General features: G+C 36.8%; 1 protein-coding gene across 3 annotated transcripts in view; it reads left to right on the top strand.

The window, feature by feature from the left end:
* The window catches only part of TDRD3 (tudor domain containing 3), a 102762-nt gene extending 78092 nt beyond the window's left edge, over nt 1–24670 (top strand). For all 3 annotated transcript variants that reach the window (XM_062636865.1, XM_062636863.1, XM_062636864.1), the window contains 4 exons: nt 1801–2639; nt 4627–4752; nt 19312–19448; nt 24425–24670. In XM_062636865.1, the coding sequence (XP_062492849.1) occupies nt 1801–2639; nt 4627–4752; nt 19312–19431 (1085 nt within the window). In that variant the 3' untranslated portion in view covers nt 19432–19448; nt 24425–24670. The remainder of the gene's footprint in view (nt 1–1800; nt 2640–4626; nt 4753–19311; nt 19449–24424) is intronic.
* The last annotated feature ends 276 nt before the right edge of the window (nt 24671–24946 follow it).

Genomic DNA, 24946 nt, shown 5'->3' on the forward strand with positions numbered 1-24946 from the left:
ATCCATTAAATCTTCATGCAGATGTCCTGCAGAAGAACAGGACTTCAGTGGAAAGCGAGCATTTATTGCAAGTAGAAGGATACACCCCCAAACTCTTAGGGACCCAGCCCCAGAGATCCCCAAAGGGACAGGATATTTCTGTGCTTTCAGATTTGAATTTCTGTCCTCAACAGTTAATGCTTGTGGTAAACCAGTCGTATCACCAGTGTGATGTGTGGGCTTTGTTTTCTATTTTGTTTTGGTTTTGCACAGTACATCATAGAATCAGAGCATTTTGGGTTGGAAAGGACCTTAAAGATCAGTGGTGAGGCACTGGAACAGGATGCCCCAAGCAGTTGTGGAAGTGTTCAAGGAAAGGTTGGATGGGGCTTTGAGAAGCCTGGTCCAATGGAGTGTGTCCCTGCCAATGCAGGGGGTTGGAACTAGATGAGCTTTAAGGTTCTTTCCAGCCCAAACCATTCTATGATATAAACATGAATCCCTCTAATAGGTTTATGCTTTCCTTTTCAATCAGGTTGTAAGTCTGCTAGCAGATACCGAGCCACCCATATAAACATACATGGGTCTCTCATGGCCCCTGTTTACCTCTGGTACCCACCTCAAACACCTTTTGTTCAGCACACTGGCTAACCTGAAAATTTGCAGCAGGTTTACATGAGCCTGTTTACATAGGTCTGTCCAGTATCTGAGCCCACACCTGTGGTCTCTCAGGTAGTTGGCCTTCAGACCCATGATCTTTCCAGTATTCAACTGCCAGGTCTTTTTTGGACCACTTAGCAGCTATCGTGTCTCAAGTTCACCAGCCAGTTTAAAACATGTCCCCTCACACACAATAGAGAACTTAATCACAGAGAAGATATTTAGAAAGAGAATTTAATAAGGAGAGGAGACAGGGTACAGTGATCACATGCAGGTGTTGGCCTGGCAAGTGTATTGATGAGGGGTTTGCTTACTTGCAACTGTCCTGTTTAATCCTCCTTTATTTCCTCATGCTTATTCCTCTTGGATTCATCTTGCTCTTTCCTCTCCTTTGGCTCTTCAGCTAAACATTGCATTAAAAATTCCATGTTTGCCTAAAAAACCCCAAAGAATTCCATAAAAAGTGTCACAGACTCCCACAATTCCCCTCCTCCCAGCATCCCTTAGCAAGTTTGCTTTCCTATGAAATCCGTGATAATCTTGTTTGTCTTCTCATCAGCTAGAGTTCTGGTTGAATATCTTGAAGGTAATGCTTGAATAGTTTATGTTACAGCTCATTCATCTGCGTCTCTTGAGTTCTGGTCTTACTATTCCTGTTATCTATGTTTTATCAGCTGTGTTTATTTTATCACTTTTATTTCTTGCCTTTGTCTTTTATGCTGAATAAGTAACTTTAACAAGTTATGTTTACAGAAAGTTTCAGTTCGGATATTCCTTTTTTCTCCACATTTACCTCCCTCTTCCTTCCACCATGTTGCAATTATATTTTTCTGTCTTAAAAGGCTTTAATGCAAGTGAGTTATTGATGTCCTTAGGGAGAAATAAGTAACCTCCTGGAAATGTATGCACAGCTTTTCTCATACAGGTAAGTGGTTTGGTTCTAAGTACAGCCCAGAGTAGTGTATGTTTTCCAGTAGCTAGGAATTACAGTTCAAATGTCTCTGCTAAATTTTCCATGTACCATTCCATTTCTGTGTCACAAAGGTAAATATTGCATACTTTTTCTAAATAATACTGTTGCTTTATCACTTAGGATCTGAAACACTATTTCAAAAATATGTTTGTGTCAAAGATGTTAATAATTAATTTTTTTCTTTGTAGAACCAAAATTGCCGTTTCAGCCACCACATCAAGTTCAGCACAAAGTTACAAACATGGAACAGAATGGCATCAAAGAGAATCATTCAAGACACGTTTCTCGCAATGACATGAGGCAGCAAAGGAATGAGAAACCCCCTCGTTTTCAAAGGGATATTCAAAATTCAAGGCAGGCTTTGGAAAGTGGTGGGTTACCAAGAAACAGAGGTCCTGAAAGACACACCTCTTTAGAACATTGGACAGATGAAAAAAACAAAAGTGACAGACATTATCCTAGAAATGATAGGCCAAAGGATTTGAGTTATCCCATAGTCACTCACCAGAGTGATATTACATTCAAAAAAAGGGATAACAATATGCAAAACAGAGTAGGAAAAGGGGTGTCTTTCACAGAATTCAAGGAGAACTCTGCTGCTCAAGATACTACAGACAACAATAACCAGAAACGGGGCAAAAGGGAAAACCAAATACACAATTCAGAAAATTTTTGTGATAGGAAGGCACGAACAATAAGTAGCGAAGCCTTCATGGTAAGAAGTGAGCAACATTTTGGTGTTAATAACGATTACCAAAATCCTGGTAGAACTGATAATTTTAATGCTGTGCCAAATGGAGATACTGAGCATCATCAGAAAGGTAGACGAGTAGGACCTATCAAGTCATCAGGACCCACTACAATCCCATCTTTTGATGATAAAATGTTGTATTACAACACTGGTCCCAAAAGGAGATCTGGGCCCATCAAACCAGAGAAAATATTAGAACCATCGATTCATGTGGAGTATGGGAAAAGCTGGAGACCAGGGGATGAATGTTTGGCTCTTTATTGGGAAGACAACAAGGTATGCCTTTGCAAAATGAGAAGTACCTCAAATTGCGCTCTTACATACATGCGGATATTTAGGATGCTAGCAGAAAGACATGGGCTTTGTTGTGTGTAGTGTGCTTTTTTGCTAATTTCTTGTTCTATTTTTAAATTCTATTTAGGAGATTTGTCACGTTCATTGCATGAAACTTTAAGTGCATAGATTAAGTCATCTTGAAGGTAATTGTTTCTCTCATTCAGGTGGAATTTAGGGTGACTAAGTTTCTAACGGAAGCATTTGACTTAAAGAATGAAAATCTGAGGGGATGAGTATGGATCTAGGTGCCCATATTCATTCCCAGGGAACAATGAACAAGTTTCTGTGCCATCTAGAGTAGTCTGTAATAGTAGGTCTAATGCCGTTTTCTAGAATAAGGTAGTGTGCAACCTGTACTAGTGCAAGGCAAGACCAGAGTCTGCAGCAATGGGCTTATTAAAAAAGCAAACAAAAAAAACCCCCCCTTATTTCAGTCATTACACAAACAGCAAAAGGGTTAATTTTCATTATCACTAGTGTGATAATAAATGTGATAAATAGCTGAAGGATTTGTGGAACAAATGAGTTATGCTGCATGGTAGTTTTGTTTTCTTGATTTTTAGAAGTTTAAATACTTCCTCTTTAGCTGTTTTTCCTGTTAATGTCTTTTGCAGCAAGACCCTTTTTCTTTCATCTTTTCCTTTGCTAAAAAAGTTTGATGTTATTTTTCCTTTGGTTTGTTATTATCTGTTCAGGAGTTCTCTGTCACTCTTCTTGGGTAGTTTCTGCAGTTTTTGACCCTTTCTGATAACCTGAGAACTGTCTTAAATTCTGTTGTTCTTTGAATAGGTTTTATTCACACCATTTTCTGTCTTTTTGGTTATTTATTTAATGTTGGGGGGGGGGAGGTTGTCCATTTTATAGGGGGTAGACAGTGTTAGCTCAGGAGCATGACCTTATTTACATGTCTTTTGTCTGTGTGAGTAAAGGAGATGATAAGGCATACAGAATTTTTGATAGTGGCAATATACAGTGTATTGGCTCTCCAAAATAGGAATATGTAGCTTGGGTGGATGGATTACTGTGAAATATAATGGCATATTGCAGAATTGTTTCCTATTTTCAGAAGAACATTTGCATTACTATGAGATGAGGTTTGGAAATTCTGGAAAACATGAATATATAAGTAGATATAGTGTAATGCCGGACTGTTACCTAAAAAGTATTCATCACATTTGAAGAGGGGTTTTTTGAGGGTTATTGTTTTTTTGGTAGTTATAATAAATGCTGCTGCTCCTATCTAGGACAACTTTGAAATATGATGATGAAGTACAGTACTGAGCTTAACCTTATTAGGAGACAGTGATTTCTTTGTGTCCAGTAGCATAAAAGTGATTGAATTTCTTCAAGAAAGCTGATCTGTGTCTGTATAAATATCAAAAAAAAATCAAGTTTTGTGTTTATAAAAAGGACTCTGAAGGGGCAGTTTTATATTTTTACCCTATTTCATTATGTGTTAAAATAGGTATATGTTAACATGCACAGTCTATATGGCTGTTAGACGCTTGGTGATAAGTGTATTTTTAAGAAAAAGTCTCACAGTAACACTTCCCTGTGTACAGTAGCATTTGTTAGTGATGAATTTGTTCTGCTTTCAGAGAAATGAAAGCAAGTCTTTTAACTGTTCAGTCTACTTTGATAAACTGCATATTTTCTCAATAAATACATTCTAAATACATTCTATGATGTCCCTGCAGTCTGCCATGTCGAAGTTTAATAACTAGCACTAGTTTAATAACTAGTGCAAATATTACTCAAAATATAATACTAAGACTAAATATATGTACATATTTTATGCATATGTATATATATATGTGTGTGTATATACACACACACACGCACACACATATGTATTAAAAGGCAGTTGTTAAGCTGTTTGTGGTATTTCAGGTAGCATTTTATGACCTTTGAAAATTTCTCTTTTAAGTTCTACCGAGCAGAAATTGAAGCTCTCCATTCCTCTGGGACAACTGCAGTTGTTAAATTCTGTGATTATGGAAATTATGAAGAGGTGCTTCTCAGCAACATCAGGCCTGTTCATGCAGATACATGGGTATGTGATAACAAATTGTATTAAAAGATAAACTGCGCAGTCTGTACAAAATATGTAACCCTGCAGAAACTAATGCCTACTCATTCAAAGAGTGCCAATTGCATGTGTGGAAAACAGTTAAGCAAATAGACAGAATCTAAAGTTTTAGTTGTCTATATGGAACTTCACAAAGTGTACTATCATGTGGTATTCTTTTTGTGTAATACATTTCAAGTGTTATTGTTTGAGTAATTGACCTCTCAGCCAAACAGTTCTATACATATTTGCTCTCTAAAAGGTGTTACTTTTAACGCAGTTTTCTGTTTTATTTCATGTACATTGTATGTTCTGTAAGTGTAAGGAAACAGTGTTTTAAAATATATTCTGTGACAGTTTTTGCTACATGTGTACGTATGGCTAAAAACAGACGCCTGTATCACTTTATTTTGTACCATGATTTTATTTTTATTTCAGTGATTTCTTTGTTGCCAGATGCTGTGTTGGAGGTGTGTGCCTCAGTCTATTTTATGAGGTTCAGAATGTATTAGCCTTATGGAAATTGGAAATTTCAGAAGGCTTTATTTGTGAATGTCATGGAAATAGAGGTGCATTTTAATTAAAAAAAAAAAAAAATACCAGGAATGCACAATTGTTTGCTGTTCATTCTTGCTATAAACAGCTTCACAAAAAGTATTTGTATAATATTGATCCCTTAATGGTGGGTTTACTGTGCTTATTTTAATTTCTCACCTCTGGGTCATATGGCCATGTTACTACTGTTGCAGAGGCTCAGCAGTCAACTACTGCCAGTGGTCTTTTAACCTGCCTTGTTGCCTGTAGCTGTCAGATGTCCTTATGGCCTCTGAGATGTCCTTTTTGTACTTAAAAAAATATTTGAAAGCTCTTCCCAGCTGGTGCATTGCTGTGTCTATCAAAATTTACATTTTATTTTTTTTGAGCTGTAGGGTGGTAGTTTCTTGCTGTATGATTGTACTTATTTTGATCCTTTTTCTGCGTTAATAATCAGCCTTTTTTCATGCTTTGGATTACAATCTTGAGGAGTGGCTTTTATTTTACTTCAGCCCTCTGAAACTTGGTTCTCAAGGTATTAAGAACTTGGCTGGGTGTTACTAAGAAGTTGATCTAGTAGCGAGGTGCTAGCCTGAAGCAGTGGCCATTCTTCCTGTCTCTTTGGTCTGTCTCTGACCACATGGTCTTCCTCTTCCCTCTCATCCCATGCTGGATCATCAGTCATGTAGACACAGCATGAGTCAAATGAGAGGGACCAGTTTTTATTTCCCCCAGGCTGATTTGGTTTCTTTTCAGAGCTTGTTTGTTAAAGATGACGTAACATGGTGGAACAATGTATGGATAGGGGATTCTGCTGCTGAAGTAGCGTAGTCCTAACATTGTGCTGCATCCTGATCTAGTCACTGAGGCTTCCTCAGTTGTTACTGGGCAGGCATAAGGACCTTTCAGTCCATTCAGAAATAAAGCATACCTTTCTCAAGGGAGCCTAGGTGAATAGTGTAAACCCAAACATCTGAATTTAGATCACTATATAGGAAAAACCAACATCTTCATAGTACACAGCATTTTTATGTTTTCTTTCCAAGGTTTTACTGTTTTGTTGCTAAAAGATTCTTGCAGCTGTAGGAATTTTGCAGGAGAAAGTTGATTAGGACCTTACTCTTCACTTCTTTGTATTTGGATGCTAGCCCTCATCCTCATTATGCATTTGCAGTTCTTAATTGCCCACTGGAGTCATGCTCTGATACTTGGGTTTGTCTTTTAAGCTGAGCACTGCTGGTCACTTTTCTTTGTCTCAGTGTTCAAATTAGTATGTAAATCTAGATAGCACACACAAATGCAAAATGAAGTTCTCATGCTGCTTAATACTTAATCCTTTGTTGTAAGATTTAAGTAACTTAGAGATATTTCTTCTTCAAGAGAACAAAACAGATTTTAAACTGACTGCAATAATTACTTTTCTTTCACTGTTCAGTGTTGTCAGCACCAATTCCCTCGTTTTACTAGAAATGTTATATTAAGTTTTATATCAGACCTTCCGGGTAACTTCCAGATAGTCTTTCTTACCTGTCTGTACTGAGGATTTGTTACTAATGTAGATATATACTGTATATGAGTTCTGATGTCCAAGTACTGCCAGTTTCTCAGACTCCTTTTTGAAAGAGCTGTTGATATTAAGGAAAGATTTAGTGAATTGACTTAAAGGCATATATTTAATATATGTGTTATAATTGATGATTCTTTACTGTTTTCTCCAACACACTTTTCAGTACTCATGTGGAATTATTTTTTTAATTTTTCCTACCAACAAATATAAACTGGTGAAAATCTACACTGGGAGGAAGAAAAGTGCTTACCTAGTCACTTGGAAAAGAAGACAAAATATCAGTGACCTTATTTTGATGACACGACCAATTGTTTAAGCACCTGAGCTTCTGGTCTACTTTTGGCAACCTTTATCATTCTCAAAAATACTTATCATCAATTTACTATTTACGTTGTTAGTAGGTTTATTATAATTTACTTTTTTCTTCACCCCCTGCTAGTTAACATTCTCTTCTCTATTCCTTCTGTCTCTCTAATAATAAACTGCACTACATTGGTACAAGTTTTGTGGGTTTGGTTGTGGTTTTGTTGGTTTCATTTTGTTTTGGTTTGTTTTCATAGAATCATAGAATGGATAGGGTTGAAAAGGACCTTAAGATCATCCAGTTCCCACCCTTACCATGGACAGGGACACCACACACCAGACCATGTTGCCCAGGGCTCTGTCCAACCTGGCCTTGAACACTGCCAGGGCTGAAGCATTTACCACTTATTTGGGCGACCTGTTCCAGGACCCCACCACCCTCACAGTAAAGAACTTTGTACCTAACATAAACTTCCTCTGTTTAAGTTTAAACTCATTCCCCCTTGTCCTGTCCCTACCGTCTCTAATGAAGGTCACTCTCCAGCATCCTTGTAGCCTCCCTTCAGACACTGGAAGGCTACAATGAGGTCTTCATGCAGCCTTCTCTTCTCCAGGCTGAACAGCCCCAACTTTCTCAGCCTATCTTCATACTGGAGGTGCTCCAGTCCCCTGATCATCCTCGTGGCCCTCCTCTGGACTTTTGACCGTAGATTGAATTTGCCTGATGTTCTCAGGATACATTGTGCTTTCCACTTTAATGGAAAAATTGTTACTAGGTGATCTTAAGACTCCTTGATAATTGACTGTATACTGTCCATCAGTATACAGTCAATACACAGTAACTCAAATGCCCGAATCAGTCCTTGTAAGTTATCAGTTACTCTGATACCTAGGATGCTGCTATTTATTTTTTTGATGACTACAAGTATAGCAGATAAGATTGTGTTTTACATAAGGTAGATCAAAAAGCTAGTGGGGAGGGCTTTTTTCAATAATCACATACAATACCCATATAAATATATGTAATAACACTAAAATTTTTGTTTGGGCTTTTTTTTTCTTCGTGCTTGCAAACTGTGTTTTAGGTACGCAGTTGATAAATATTTTTAGTAATAAAATTACATTTGGTTTCCACTGCTTTAAAGGTCTTCTAAGAATCTTGTATGTGACACTACAATACTGTATCTTTCTGTTTTCCTATACGTAGCAGGGGACGCTTAATGAAAACATTTTAATCCCAGTGGAAGATCACTGAAAAGTCATTGTAGATATAAAAACTGCTTAGTTTTTCTTGTAAAATATGTAAGATTACACTAGTGTAATGTAAGGAATGGTGCAGCTTTTCCACCTATGTATGTTATGGCCTTATTCTGCTTGCTTTCAAAACAAGCTAGATCTTTAATTCATTTAAAAATACTAATATGAAGTTTTTATTTCAGGTTAGTTTCTTCTTCCTACGTCTTGTACTGTTTTTTCTGCCTAAACAGGCAAGAAGGCAAAAATTATTTTTAAGGTGTAAATATTATACATAACCATAGTGTTTCTATAATTTATTCTGTGGAGACTGAATATCCACTCTGCAGCTTTCCTCAGCTCATTCCTCCATTCGGGAATGAGCTGACACAAGAAAATAGCAAAGGGTTTTGGATTACAGTTAATTCACAGCAGCAGACAGTTGAGAGATCAAATTTGGTAATGTTTTGTCTTGTACCTCACAGAGCTCTAAGAGCTTTTACAGGTGTTGAGTTATCTTAAATTGAACTATAATTCAGGGTTTTCTTAATGCCTGTCCCCTGTTTCAGGTACGTGAAAAAGTAAACTCCCATGAGTTTTCCGAAGGTGTTTGAAATTCTCTCCAGCGGTGTAAAAGAGCACTAATGAAAACCAGTAAATGTAAAGGATTATAGCTGTCTCTTTAAGCTGGAGAAGTCTTCTGCCTGTCTGTTTTATGGAGGTTTTGAACCCATTTCAGTATCTTGATTTACCACAGGCAAATACTTACTTGAAGAATTGGGTGCCATTTCTTTATGGCTTTTTGACCTGGATGGCCTTAACATCATACTGTGATCTTTCATATCAAGCAAGAAGTCTTTCCCATTGAATAAGTAGGTGCAGTAGATCAGTGTGTCTTGGTTGGATCTCTTAAGTAGCTTCTGTCTTCATTGACTATACTGAAAACAAGAGTGTTAAGAGAACTGTATGGTGTGCTTGAGCAGTTCTGAGATTGCTGTAGAAAGCAAGTCTCTAAATAGTTGCATCAGACAAGGATTTGATATCTTCAGTTCTGTTGCTTCTGTACTGTTAGGAAAATTTATAGAACAATTTTACAGTTCATAATTACTCATGGATTAAATGACTTAAATGAAGGCTCAGCATTTTGGACTAATCTCCTTCCTGAGTGGTGGTGCATATTTATTAATTAATTTTAACCTCAGAAGTTACTAGTGTAGATCAAGTTTCCACAAAAAGCTATCTTCCTGCTTTAGTAAAACACTGTAGATTTTGTGCCTCATTTTTCATCTCGCCAGTATGTGGTGATTTCAGTTGCCTCTGTCCTGCCAGGCTGAAAAATTACTTTTCATAGTCTATCCTAAACTTTTTAATTTTCTCACTAAAGACAACCATTTACCTGCTGGAAACATTCCCTTAAATTCCATCACATCTTTCGCAGAGCACTGTCATATATGTGCCTTTATGCAGAATTAATATTCAGGTTCTGTAAGGGTAATCCTTTATATGATTTATTTATTTTCCCAGCCTTTTTTGTTAGAGGCAGGATTTAGAGACAAGCATTCTGGAAAGCATTTATCCTGGTAAACTACTACTAGTTATTTTTCTTTAGCAACTCTGTCCTCTGAGAAACTACATAGTTTTTCAGACCTTAGCTTGGGGTACCCATGTTGGAATATAGACAGATGATGACAACTTAAATATTCCTATGAAAGTTACTGGCCCTTAGCTGAAATGCAATAAGTGGCACTTAAATGTGATTAAGGAACTGCATTTTACTTTTTAATAAACTGAAAGCAGGCAAATCTCAGTTGAGAGAAGGTAATTTATACTAAGTGGGCATAAAACAATGTTTTTCAATTATTTGTCTGTATCATTAAGCATCACAGAATATGTTTCAATCTTCCACTTGAGCATTTCCTCAGACTATGAAATACCATTGCAAATGATTGCCAGCTGTACCAATCAGATTAAGGACACATTGTTCCTGGAGCTTGTGGTTACTGGAACAAGTTGTGACAGTTAAAGCCGGCTGCTTAGAGCATTGCACTGTTCTCCTTCTTCCCAACCCCTTGTTATTAAATGTAATTGCATATAATGGTAATCCATTATTTGGAGACTGCATATGGGCTCCTTAGGTTGTTTATTTTGAGTGAGACTTATTCGAGGTGCAGCCTCACCAGTGCTGAGTACAGGGACGCAATCACTTTCCTGGCCTTGCTGGCCACACTATTTCTGATACAGGCAAGGCTGCCTAGGCACAAGCTGGCTCATTTTCAGTGGCTATCAATCAGCACCCCCAGGTCCTTTTCCACTGAGCAGCTTTCCAGCCACTCTTCCCTAAGCCTGTAGCATTGCATGGGGTTATTGAGACCCAAGTGCAGGACCCAGCACTTTGTCTTGCGGAACCTCATACCATTGACCTTGGCTGATTGACCTTTTGCCATGTTTTTTACTTTCTAGTTCTACTTTGTGCAGTTGGTCATTCACAAGTGAAATCGCACAGGCATTTATTTCCTGGATCTACACTTGTGACTCTGGGGATTTGTATGGCAAATTTTGTCTTGAGTGTGTGCACAGTGCATGCTGTGCATGACCTAATGTCACTCAGTGCTTCCCTGTTTACGTTTTAGTAGTGGTTTCATGCCTTAACAGCAAGCATTAGATTATTTCTCATAATATCACTTAGTGTTTTATTTCTGAAAGTTTTATTGGCAGAATTTTCTGATTACATCCAAGAAGTCCAGCAATACAGCAAACACTTCCCTGTGGCTCCCCGCATGGGACTGTATGGTTTTGCTTATGAGTGCATTAAGTGCACAGAAACTAAATACTGATTTATTTTTTATTTCCCAAGTCTGTGGATGTCTTCATTCAACCTGAGGTTCTGAAAAACTGGGTGAATATTTTATCAATTAAAAAACAACAAAAAAAATGTTTGGGAGAGGAAAGGGTTGACAGTTGTATGTGGGGAAGGGCGATGGAGATGCACCCTTAGCTTTGTGGCTTTTTCTGAAAACTGGCACAATTACTCCTCATAGTAATATTATTCCTTATGGTACGTAACTCCTTACAGTGGTTACTGTTAACTGATTTCTTGTTGTTAAATTTTCTTTGTTGAAGACATTTCCACTTTTAGTTTGTGGCTTTCTTCTTGCTGAATAGAGAAAGCTTGATCTGTTCTGTGGCTGCATGTTATTTATATAGCAGATCTCACATCTTTTAGAAACTATTGAAAAGAAACCTTGAAATATTTGTAGTTTGATACTGATACTACTCGGTTTGAATAAGCTTTTACTGACAGAAGGAATGTGGTGTGAATGGCTTAACTATTTCTAAGGAACTTTTGAAATTCAGTATTTTTTCTGTGTTGACAATATTGCGGCAACTTGCAAGAGAGTGTGATTGTTTCAAGCACAAACCTCACAACAAGAGTTGCATATTTATATTAATATGTGCCACAGGGAATGAGTGTAAGTATTAATAACCTGTGCAATACCCTTAAGGGGAATAGATAAGCTAGCAAAATGTCTGTGGGATAATCATGCCCCACAGGCTTACATTATCCCAGTTTTATGGAAATGTAATTGTGAATGTGGTCTATTTAGAAAACAAAAGAATGGTTTGTTTTCAGAGCTGAAGAATAGCAATGAAGTACAAAAATGTCTGATTCCAAGTTAACTGTTGTGCTGGTTTTAATGGTCTCAGATTTAAGTATGTAATTCTTTTCCTTGTCCATCTGTCTAGTTTCATTTCATGATTTTTTTTTCCTGAAGAACCTATAAGTTTTCTGTCACTTGGTATCTAATGTTTATTGCTTCACTCAAAACTCAGGATGTATATTGTCTTAACATAATGTTTTAAAAATTGGCCGTTTCTGAAGCTCATCAGCTGTTGTCATAACGTATATTTTTAGCAGAGGAAGAAGTGAGCTAACTCTAATTCATAGAAACACAGAACGGTCTGGGTTGGAAGGAACATTTAAGATGTTCTAGTTCTAACCCCTCTGCCATGAACAGGGACACCTTCCGCTAGATCAAGTTGCTCAAGGCCCTGTCCAACCTGGCCTTAAGCACTTCCAGAGATGGGGCATGCACAGCTTCTCTGGGCACCCTGTTCCAGTGCCTTATCACCCTCACAGTGAAGAATTTTTTCCTGATATCTAATCTAAATCTGCCCTTTCTCAGTTTAAAGCCATTCCCTTGTAAAGAGTCCTTCTCCATATTTCTTGCAGGTCCCCTTCAGGGGCTGGGAGGCTGCTCTAAGGTGCTCCCTGAGCCTTCTTTTCTTAAGGCTGAACAAGCTCAACTCTCTCAGCCTGACTCAATAGGAGGGGTTCTTCAGCCCATCATCTCTGTGGCCCTCGTCTGGACTTGCTCCAACAGGTCCATGTCCTGGCTAAGAAAATGTAAAATTATTTGACCTCTGATGTTTGGCTATTGAAAGTCAACATAAAAGAGATAATTATTTTATTTCTGATGCTAAAGAAAACTGCCTAGGGAAGGCTTATCTTGACACTCTTATTTTGAGAATGAAAAAACAACGGATATTATGGTGTAGCTCCATGCCACCTAGTTTTACGTACTGTAGTTAAGTATATACTTATTTGTGGCCAGTGTGTGCTCAGTAGAGACAGACATACCCTCATAAGGATCAGTTCCTTTTTCTAAGTATAAATAAAGGAAAAATATTGTTCATGTATGTTTGTTTGGGGGAGGGGGGTATTGTTTGCGATGGTTTTTTAGGGGGGTTATGGTATAGCAAGTTTGGTTTAATGAATTGTCAGAAATAGCTTGTAAATTTAATTTGTCATATAGCTGATTCCTTAGTTACAAAAGATATAATTGTAGGGTGCAGATACACTGCAAAAGATCTAGGCAAGAGTTAAGTAACAGTAATAATTATATATCTAAATATACCATTCTAAATGGTATGTTAAAAGATTAATTAAAAACCCCTCACCTTTATCATATGATTACTATCTTACAGCATTTATTTAAAGGAACATTTTTGATTGATATATTTGCAATTAGTTATGTGTATTTTTAGTCAGCAGTGATAACTACTGCAGTGTCTTACATGACACGTGTGAGCATCCTTAAAGTATGTTCTCCTAAAAATGTAACGCTACCCTCACTCCCTTATCAGACTGTTGATATTAAGTGTCTGAGAGCAGTGAGGGGTCAGCTCTCTGCAGGTCTAGCAGTATAACCTTGGATCCCACTCTTGTACTTCTCACCCATAATTTAACTTGGAAATTGGTATGGCCATAGGCTCAGTTTAATACACATGTGTTGTGTGCTGTGACAAAAACCTGTGAGCATCCTCAGGCTCACAAAGACTACACTCTGAGAAGATTACTCTGTGAGTGGAACTGACATTTTAAGTAACAAGCATAAATTTGCGAAGGAAATTGATCAAGAGCAAATATGCTGAATGATTCTATAACAGGCACTTCAAAAATGCTTTTGTCACTAAGTCAGTACTTGGTTAAGTTCCTTAAAAAAATCTACATTAGTGGTAATTTCTATTTTACTTGGAATTTTCACACCTTATTTGATAGCAGTTTTTGAAAATATGCCCTAAAGCCACTCCAGGAACGTATAACTTAAAAATTTGTTCTTTTATTAAATGAAAACACTGCTATTCACAAAATACTGTGTTCACTGTTATAGTGTTCTAGGAGTCTATTTAGGTATTCAGATAAAGTAAAAAATTAAGGGAATATTGTAGGCAATTCATCCAGTGATTTTTTTTTTTTTCCATATAAATATGGATATGTGATAAATTGCAATTTAAATATTTAAGTTTAGCTTTTCATAGGAAACATGAATTTTTCAGTATGTTCGTAGTACAGTTGGGCCTTCTGTTTGGTTTCTTGTTTTCTGATACTTCTGGAAAATCTTACAGTCTATTTTTTTTTTTTTTTTTGACACGAGCACAGGTAAGTAGAAACTGCAAAAAACTCCCCCAAATTAAAGTACTCCAGGAGATCAACACTGGGTGATTAGGCAAAAGAAGTAAATTTTGAGAAGGAAATTTAACCGAGAAAACAAGAGGTCGCTTGGTTTGTGAACAACAGGAGACAGCTGTTGCCAGCATACTGGGCAACACAAAAGAGGCATTAAATCTAGACTGGGAAATGAGAGTTGAAATGCACATGAAAGAAAAGTTCATTTTGCAAGGAAGCAAGTGCTCTTTGTACTGAGTCCAGCAATTTTTCCATGCATTGAGTATGTGGCTGAAGTTAAAACTGCAACTTATAACAGTGGTTTGACGCTACTAAAATGGAAAATGCCTTCTTTGTCTTCTGTCTCTTCTTTGTCCCATGGTCCCTGGCCCCACGCTACTCTTTTATGCCTTCTTGTGCAGACTCTGGTGCTCATCCCCTAATGGTTTACAGAGAGCCGTAACTGAAAAGCCTTAGCAGAAGGGCCCGGTGAATAGTGCAGGATTTTCTGTTCACAAGTAGGAATAGACAGATGTAACTAGTTTGTAGGTGGCAAACGTGGAGCTGCTCAGCTGTGACTTGCAGCTGCGTCCTAAATATGAGCAGAACATTGAGTAAAACATTTGTGTAACGTGTAACTTCTGTCCTGCTTTTTACTGTCATCCACCTATTCAGTATTCTCAGAAGTGATACAAAAAATACTCAGTTCAAGGACTGCATTTAAAAAAATCCAACTATTTTCTAAATGGTTATTTTGAATGCACTGAAAGAAGTCTTGCAATTGACTTTCCATCAGAAAGCTTTTAATGAAATTTACTCTGCTCTAATATTGTTAATTTTAAGAGTAAATTGGTTGTTAAAGTATTTTAACAGAGCTTTATTCTGCAGCTATGAAGTCCATTGTTTTTTTGGTTTTTAATGTAAAAGTATATTGGTAGTCCCTGGGCTGGACTGAAGTTCACTAAGCTCAGCTGGTAAAGTATGGTGGTGGTACAGGCTGTTTGGAATATATGAGTCCAAAATAAAAGCACTGAGTGTGAGTACATTCCCATTTTCCATTTGTTCAGTTCTTGTCTGTCTTATGTAATGGAATGAAAATACCAAAAGTCACAGCAGCTTTTTGTGGCAAAATTTTGAAGAGAAGCTGAAATTCCCAGTGACTTCTGCTTCCCTGTTCACAATCTATTTTTAAATACCCAAAGAAGGCTGACATCCTCCACCCTCTCTCTTGTGTCATTCCAACCTGTTACTGCAATAGTTTCTTTGTACTTTTCATTGTTTGCTTTGTAAACCTTCCCTATGGATCTGCCAGTTTTTGTTACCTTTTGTAGTTGTGCTTAGTGGCATAATTTCATCTCAGGGTACACAGCCCTAGAGTAGGCATTGTGCAAGTACTAGAAAACTTAGTCCTGGATCCTGGAATATTAGATAAATAATGAATAATAAGCTCTGAAGGATGGAGATAATAAAATATATACATTTTTGGAGTAGTGTACTGGTATAAAACCTCTGCTAGTAATAGAAGGAGAATAAAAATGCACTGAGAGATTTGTGGCCACGTTTGCTTTATAAAATGTAATGTAGATCTTACATGGATAAGGAAGTAGGAAATGGAATAATTTACAATGAGTCACAAGCAAGTGATAAATTGAAAGCAAACAGCAAGGAAGAATGGAAAACTAGAGTTGGTGGCAAGATGCATGACCTAATTGACTACAGAGTTAAAATAAAGGAAATAGGGACAGCTTAAGTTTTTACATTGAAGAAGTGGAAGAAAAAGGAAGTGAACGTTTTAAGTTTTGTCTATGAAGGGTGGATGCTATTCCAGAAGAGGGATATAGCAGCTTTGAGCATGGGATGGAGAGATTTTAATGTAAATTGGAATAAAGATGAACACAGGAAAAAAATCAGCAAAAAACACCCGAAACAGGATGAAAGATGAGCAGTGGTGAATGGATTGAGGATCAGTAGCCAAGAACTGGTGGAGGAAAAGAAATGCATTTACTTGAAAACAAGAAACAATGTTTAATAAAGACACAGCTTGGCAAATTGTTATTTTGCAGAATGTTAGATCCAATTAGGATGAAATGTGAATAGGTAAGGCCCAAGAAACGACGATCTGTCATCTGATGTAAAGATGGCAGCCCTCAACAAGACGATCAGTAACTGGGAGGGGTGTTGCTGTGCAGAGGGAGCAATGAGGGAACAGTTGAAAGGTGTCCGTTGCTCATTCATTCTTATTTTTATTTACTGCATTGCTTGCCTTCATTTCATTCCAAACCTCAAGAAATGCGATTTCACATTTCACTCTTGCTTATTGTAATAAAAATACTTGAATTGGAAAGGCATGCATCTGAAGCTTTTCAATTCTATGCGTAAAGGCAACTGCACCAAAATAGGTATGTGTAAGACAAATTCTAGTTTTAATTTGATTTTACTGAATTCAAAGGATCAACATTAACATTGAGATTTAATGAAGATTTGCTGCTCTAGAAACTTACTGTGATATACTTATCCTCAGAGCTATTATGGATGAGATGGGATGCACTAAACTAGTTAATTTGTGTTTTCTTTTTTGAGACTACCAAGTTTACAAAGAGAAGATTCATGTCTAATTTGCTATAGTCTCTGTATGCATTGCTGTATTTTCAGTCATGCATATATGCCATGAAAGTTCATCAGTTTATTCTTGAAGAGTGAGCTCTTTTATGTTAGAGTGAAGCTTTGGCAAAGAATTTTAAGAACACTTTCAATTGCATCTTTACTTTTTTGGCAAATAATACGGAACTGTTTTCAGTTATTCATGTTTCCTGCAGTATACTGAAAGAGCTGGAGATATTTAGATCACTTCAGGCACCTAGCTTACTTTTTAATATTTTGTTGCCAGTACAGCTTGTGTTGTCAGTGATGGGATATTACTTCATATACTAAGTTGAGGCTTTGTACTAAGGCTAGTGGTATTGAAAACAGTGTGGGGTTTTTTTTTTAGTTAGACATAGAATCAGAATCAATTAGGTTGGAAAATCATCCAGTCCAGCTGTTACCCCAGGACTGCCAAGACCACCACTAAACCATGTCACTGAAGGCCTCAACTACATGGGTTTTGTACACTTCCAGTGATGGTGATTCCACCACTTCCCTGGGAAGCCTGTTGCAGTGCCTTTTGGTAAAGAATTTTTTTCCTAATATCCAATGTAAACCTCCCTTGGCACAGCTTGAGGCTGTTGCCTCTTGTCCTATCACTTGTTACCTGGGAGAAGGGATCAGCCTTTTCTATTTCTTTCTTTTTTTTCTCCTTTTGGGTAATCAGTGTCTCTGAACCTTTTTATATGAGGGAGTTGATAGTGCCGCAAGCAGTAAAAGAGATACAGTGAGAAAATAAGTTTCATGGCAGGGCTCCATGGTTCTCAGCCTTTGGCAGTGAAACTAGAAGATATAAGTCAATTAGGCTGTATTAAATTGTGTTGAAAATACATTTTCTTCTACAGCTATTGCAGACGTTCTGTAGTAGGGCTTAATCTGTTGTTCTGGAAATGCAGCTATGACCACAGACATGCCCTGTAAATAGAAGACCTTACTATGAGGAATGTGGTTGTCTTTAACCGTTATTTTTAAAACTGCATGTTTATTGATACTCAAGCTGATTCAGAAAGATATGTTTCTTGAGTGAGAGCTTACTTTTTACAACAGAAAGTTAGGCTGTAGATTTTCTTTCGTGTCTCTCACAATGATACATTTTATTGCTGTGACTTGCTTACTCTTTTTTTTATATATGCTGTGCCCTAAAACAGTTCCTGAGTATTGAAATTGCTGATGAAATTTTAATGAATCATTCAACATTCTTGGTTTGTGTCCCTGTATGTTCCCGTGTTGTGAATGAAAGGAAATTAAGAATTATATACTCAGTACTTTTTCCTAAAGAGGATTTCTCAGAGCATGTTCCCTCCAGACCTGGTGTCTGCTGCAGTGCAGTATTAGAATATTAGAGACAAATGAAATTATAACTGTTTCCCTGAGACACCATTTGACAGTCATACTGAGGTTCACAAACTTCTTTACTTTTTTTAGCCTATAATTTTATCTTCTATTTCTGTTCATTATCAACTCCAATGCTCTTCAAGTTGTTCTTCTTTAATGTGTACCACACTCGAATGTTCCATCAGATGCATGTTTTTCCTTTCAGTATTTCTTGACCAATGTAAATATGTAGCTATTTTAATCTCTTGGTGATTTTTGTTCTTGTTTTTTTTTCTCTGAATTCCGTGTAATTTGTCAATACCTTTCTGGTATTGAAATGCCTAGGAGTGAATGCACTATTGCAAATACGTAATTACGTCTCTCCTCACCATTCAGAGGTTATATTTATTATTGCTTCACATAGCAAATTCATATTTAAATTCCTGTCCACTATACTTGGAGGCTTTTTTCATTATTACTGCATCACAGGTTTTTATCCAGTGTTTCAGATCTGTGTTTTTAGTCTGCATATTTTCTGATGTTGTTCCTTGCATTTCCATTTCCAAATTCATATATTTCATTCCACACACATTCCTAAGCTCCCAAAAGCTGATGTTTTTCTTGCTCTGGCAGGTTATCAAGGTTATCTCTCTTCTTGAGTTTGTTGCCTGTATGACTTTGGAAAATAATTTTGCTTTAATATATAGGCTTTTGATTTTTTTCTGCCAATACTTAATAACTTCTGCTGCTGCCCTGGGGATTGAGTTTTGAGATTCTCTATCTTGTTTTTGTTAGCTTTCCTGTGTTAGAAAAAAAACATTCCCATTATTGCTGTTATTTTATTAAGTGGTCATCTGCATAGAAGCAGCAGTTGCTATGCATGCATGAATTTATTGATACATGTATATGTGTGTGTCTGTGTTGTGTGTATGTATGTATATGCCTACTCATGTATAATGTGTTTCCCTACTCATCCATTTAAAAGAATGCTGTATACCTGCAGGAGGATGAAGAAGAAACGTATGAGCAAACTCTAGAATTCCGCAGAGGAGGTGACGGTCAGCCAAGACGATCCACACGACCTACTCAACAATTTTATCAACCTCCAAGAGCTAGAAACTGAATAATCAGAAATAAATGGTAAATATGATGTTGCTATTTTATTTATGAGTTTGGATTTCAAGAAAAGTAGATCTGGATTGTTCTGTACTAAAGTGTCCTTCAGTCTTTGTGAAGTTTGTGAGAGAACTTTCTACAACTTTGCCAGTAGTTGGGTCTGTAAGAACCATTAGTATTGGGTTGCAAGTGATGAGTATTTTGAAGAAATAAATTACTATAATCACCGTTTTACAAGCAAATAGACAACTTAAAATTCTTAGAAACACCTTGTTTATCACTTTAAAAAATATTAAGCAACAGCATGACCTATTTTATTTTAGTAGTGGCAATCTGTTTATATGGAGCTACACCTACAAAGAACTATTGATGTTAAGTCAGTGCCTTACCATTTAAGTGAAAGTTTTATGGTTCTGTCTTTTTAGTTTAAAAAAGCACTTACTGCAGTCACCTACATGAAAGATATGTTTGGCATATTGCTTCTAAATTTTTTTAGGGATATTGGTTTACTTACAATAGAAGTTGGATATCTGTATTTCTCTAGATGTTGTAGTTGTAGCAAGAGGCATGATAAAGCTGTGGGGTGAGGGAAGGCAATAGAAACACTTCATTCAATAGCTTTTAAATTTTGCTTTGTGTAAGGACTGAAGTCATCTGAGCAAGCTTTTTACTTGATACTTTTTCACCTGAGAGCAGTAGCGTCTTACTCACTTACATTGGATCAGCTTCTCTGAAATAAGTGCCTGCAGTCCCTACTGAACTTAGTACTGTCTGTCTCTGTTCAAGGTCCCATATTCTGCTTTTTATGAGCCATTTATGTGAGGAAATATTCTTTCTATTTTTTTTCACTTAGTGAGGGAAGGAGAATGAGCAACACTAAAAACCTATTATCTGTGAGCTCGTCACTGAATGGGGAGGTACAAGGCCTAAAAATATTTGCTGTGCTCTGAATCTTGAGGGTATACCTGCACCTGTGCTCTTTTAATTAGCAGAAATTAAGGGATTATATATCATCCTCAAAAAATACACCACACATGCACATGCAGGAATGTAAAAAGACCAGCCAGATAAAACAGTTGTCGTTCTTTTACTGAAGAAATCAAGTATGCTGTCCTGCTTTTATTTTACTTGGGGATCTTCTAAATCCTTAATTTTCAATCCTGAATTAAGCAAGCTTTGTAAAGCCACATGCTATTTGATGTACATTGACAGTGTGGCTTTGTCTTGAATCTGACTTTTTTCTACTAGCCAGTTTATTTTTTATGGAGCTCTTTTTAGTTCCTTTCCTTGCTCCAGTTCTCCATGATCAGTAGGTTTAATAGGTGCTGCTGATCTCTGCAGCTTTGGTATTTCTGAGGTACAATAATGTATGATTTTGCTTTCTGATCATGTATGATTTTGCTTTCTGATCATGTGCTAGAATACCTTTTTCATTTGGGAGAGTACTGGCAATCTATGAGCAAAATGTATTCTTGGTTGTAGCCAAGGTGATAATTATGCTATTTTTGCCTGTATCATTCAATTTTCTATTTTAAGTATGTGTATCAATCACTATCAATAAACATGTCATCGGGTAGTTTACACAGAAATAATTCTGGCATATGACCTGAGCCGAGTTCTAAACCAGCTCAGCTGGCTCAGGGGAGTGTCAGTGTGATCAGCCAAATGAAACATGCTCAGTAACACACAGCACCGAGAGAGGGTATTTTTTGTCTTTAGATAATATTTTTGGCATTTCTCTTAATTTTACAGCATAAATCTGGAAAATCATATTTAGCATTGGTCAGATGGGGGGAGAGGGAAGCAGACATCCAGAGAGAGTGATGGTAACTCCTGTATCTCAAGAAGAGTGAATAAATTGTTGGCAGGTAAGGATCAACCTTTCTAAGGCATAGGTGGTTGTTCCTTGCAGGTGTTCTTATACCTTGCTATGAAGATTCTAATGGCATCCTTGGTATCAAAACTGTAAAAAAAGACATAGTTACAGACCTTCCCTTGCCCCAGTTCAAATACTTTTGTGTTCTCCAAGTAAAGGGGTGGGGAAAGAAGATATGTGTTGGAAAATGTGTCACGCAGCTAAATATATTTTTCAGCAACTACTTTGCTTTAAAAAGTACATCTTTTACGGAAAGTACTTACAGATATATCCTTTTTTTTTTCCATCATAATTTAAAACTCTTTGCTTCAGTTGATGAAATTAGGTATTTTCTCTGTCCTCTTTTGGCCCAGGACTGTTTGATTTAACATCTGCTCAATTTAGATAGTGCCAATTTGTCATCCAGATCTGAATTTATTAACCCAGGTCACTGTGCAATCAGTGGCTGCTTAACCCTACTAAATTTTGGTTACTTGTGTAAGGCTAACTGTTAGAATATTATGTACATAATTTCTACAATACAAATAGCAAATATCGTAAGAGTTATGCATACCTTAAATAGATGTCACTGTAAACAGCAATTCATTATAAGAAGATACAAGTTACTGCTTGTCAGGAAGATCCATCCCTCTAGATCAAAACATTCACTGCCATCTTCTTTGGCTGCCATAACTGATTAGTCTTGAACTTTAATTAAGTGGAGTTAGTATCTCTAACTGGCTAAAATGTAGTAGAACATTTGTGTATTTTATATTAACATGATTTGCTAAATCTAGCTGTTTTGATTAGCTGCTGTATCAGGTTTAGGTTTGTGTTTGGAAAATTTCCAATATTAAACTTGGGTACATTTCACCATAAAAAAATGTAACAGCTATTGGGTGTAAACACCAAAAAGAAGTTGTCAGGATACTCAGTTGGTCTTAGATTCTTGAAACACTAGGATAACTCGGGTAGAAAAAGAAAATAAAGAGGCAAGATGTATCTTCTGCATAGAGGTTGGATGATGCTACTTAAGCTGTATTAGTTCAGTCGAAACAACCCTTTATTTTGTCTAGAATTCATAATAGGGATTTTTTTTCCTCTGCCACTGTGTTCTAGTGAACATTAGGAAAACTGAACAGCTTGTTCTTTTCTACTCAGGAGTATGGCATCTGCAGTTATCTCTGAACAGTGTCAAAAATTCTTCCTCAGTTTGAGAACACTCTCTTGGAAGTCTTCTTGAAGATAAAAATACTGTAGAGAACAACACAGAAGCTTTTTCTGTGTTGTACAGACAGGCTTTCACCTGCTAGATTTACTTCTTGAAGCTCATGTAGAGTCCAGTGTAGCTGCTGTTATTTAATTTGTTTGATAGGTAAAGTGATGTGAGGAGGTGGCAATTGTGATACTGTGGTGGACATACGTACCACGTATGGCTTATAGCTCCCCATAGTATATCTCATGCTACCATGCATCTTATACTTCAGTTGCATTTTGAAATGCATTACACTTGACCTAATGAGGTACTGGATGAAGACAGTGGAATTAGAGAGAAACCAGTAATAAAAATGTATTAAGCTTTTCCAAAAATAAGTGGTGAATGTAATTGATTCTTCTCTGATTTTAACCATAGGCAGAAAATCAATCATATTCCTTTTCTAAATTGCTTTCAGCTTACCCAGACTTGTACAACAGTGTAGCTTTAATGTCTTGACTTATAGAAGTTCAGGAATAATGAATGTCAGTTCCTAGAAGTGGATTTCTGTGTTTTTTTCCTCCTTTTTATTCCTTTGAGCTCTTGAGAGCATGGTATATTCTTCTTATTTGAAGTTTTTGATATGTTAGAAAAAGACATGATTTATTAGGGGTACCATTAGGAGATCCACTGACACAAAATTTTGCCACAGAAGAATGCTTTACCTCTTTACCAGATGATTAATTACACTGTTTATTCCTGAGGGGGAGTACCTCTGTATTATGGAAAATAACTTTTTTTTTGTTCCCTAAAGAGACAGAGAGCCCTTGATGATTATTTTATATTATAAATTGATACATTCTGGAGAACTTTAATATTGTGGTAGATGCCTTATCCCTGGAAACATTTGAAGTCAGATTGGACGAGGCGCTGAGAAACCTGATATAGTTGAAGATGTCCTTGTGCATTGCTACCAGAAAGAAAATTCACTCTATCCCAGATAAAACCAGGACAAAGAGGTTGGAGTAGAGGACCTTTAAAGGTCCCTTCCAAACCAAACCATTCTGTGATTATGTCCTTCTGAAGACGTTCTTGCTGCACTGTTCTATGTTTCTGGTATTAAGAACAATTGCTACAGACTTGCAGGAAGTCTTGCATTGGTATTTTGAAGACAGAGCAATAGAGTAGTCATGTTAAGGTGAAGTAACAGAAGTATGGGGTAATTAGTACCTCACTGTGGTTGCAGTTGATCTAGAAATGATTTTTTATGAATATCTAGCAGTGTGAGATAGAAAACACTAACACAGAATTTTATCAGAGCACTGCATTCAGAGCCCTTGAACCCACTGTCGGTTGTTTAGGGTATGAGTCAAGTACTAGCTTTAACAGGTCTGTAAAATAAGATACTTCTAGAGGATGAGGAGACAAGAATTTAGAATCTAACAATAATAAAAATATATCCTGAGCTTACACTTCCTGTATAGAGTATCATGATTGTATGAAAAAGAAGGGGAACAAGTAATCAGAAATGAGTGTTTTGAAGGATCATAGCTTTTGGAAGATCCTGAAAGAACCTGAGAGTGTGAACTTATGAGTACTTGGTTATTATCTGTTTCTTGGGTTTTCCTTTGTTCCATGACAGAATTAATGTACACCTTCTCACACTTGCTATAAATCTGTATTAAAGTCCTTCCTTAGCAATGGAGAAACTGCATTTCTGTGAGAAGTCATTGTCAGAAAGTGTTCTTTCCTTGTATAAAACCAATCATACTTATTGTATTGAAGTGCAGCCTTCTGATTTATTCTTTGCAAGACTTCTATCTCTGTAAGTGCTGAAAAGGAGATACCTGCTCTTTTGGAGGAAGAAAATGAAATAACAGTAAAGTGTATGTTGCACAAAAAGCAGAGAGGTTTTATGCTTATCTACTGTATTTTATTTTTCTCATTTAGAAACCTTCTTGGGGTGAGGGGAAATTCACTGGCAGCTCCAACTTGCTGAAGACCTCTAGAAGAAAGTCTGGCTTTTTCCAAGCAACAGGACACAACAAAGAAAGTTCATGTGAGCAGAAGGAATTTGGACCTGACAACAGAAGAGACTTTTTTAAAGTTCTTAGTTATATAAAGCTGAATACTTTTTACATATGAAAGAGGCAAATTGTCATTGCTGCCATCAATAAAACCACAGTGCACTATTCTGTTCTTTGCCTTGTATTCTTTTTACTGAGCCTTTATTGTTAGTTAACATAATACTAACGTATCATGATTTTTATTAGTTTTTAATTGATTTTGGTTCTAATATTGTTTCTAGTTAAGTAAAATTTAAACATATTTTCTCAAAAGTAGACAGCATTGGGCCTTTATATTTCAGGCTAGCATTAGTGAACCATGTTAAAAATTAACAGCTAATTATTGTACAGAGAAATTCTGAATAGGTTTTGACTGTTTTCTGTGCTTATTGTCCAAAGTTGCTGA

This window comes from Pezoporus occidentalis, unplaced genomic scaffold (genome assembly GCF_034315485.1).
Source record: "Pezoporus occidentalis ecotype Australia unplaced genomic scaffold, CSIRO_AGI_Poc_V1 ctg5, whole genome shotgun sequence".
Lineage (NCBI taxonomy): Eukaryota > Metazoa > Chordata > Aves > Psittaciformes > Psittacidae > Pezoporus > Pezoporus occidentalis.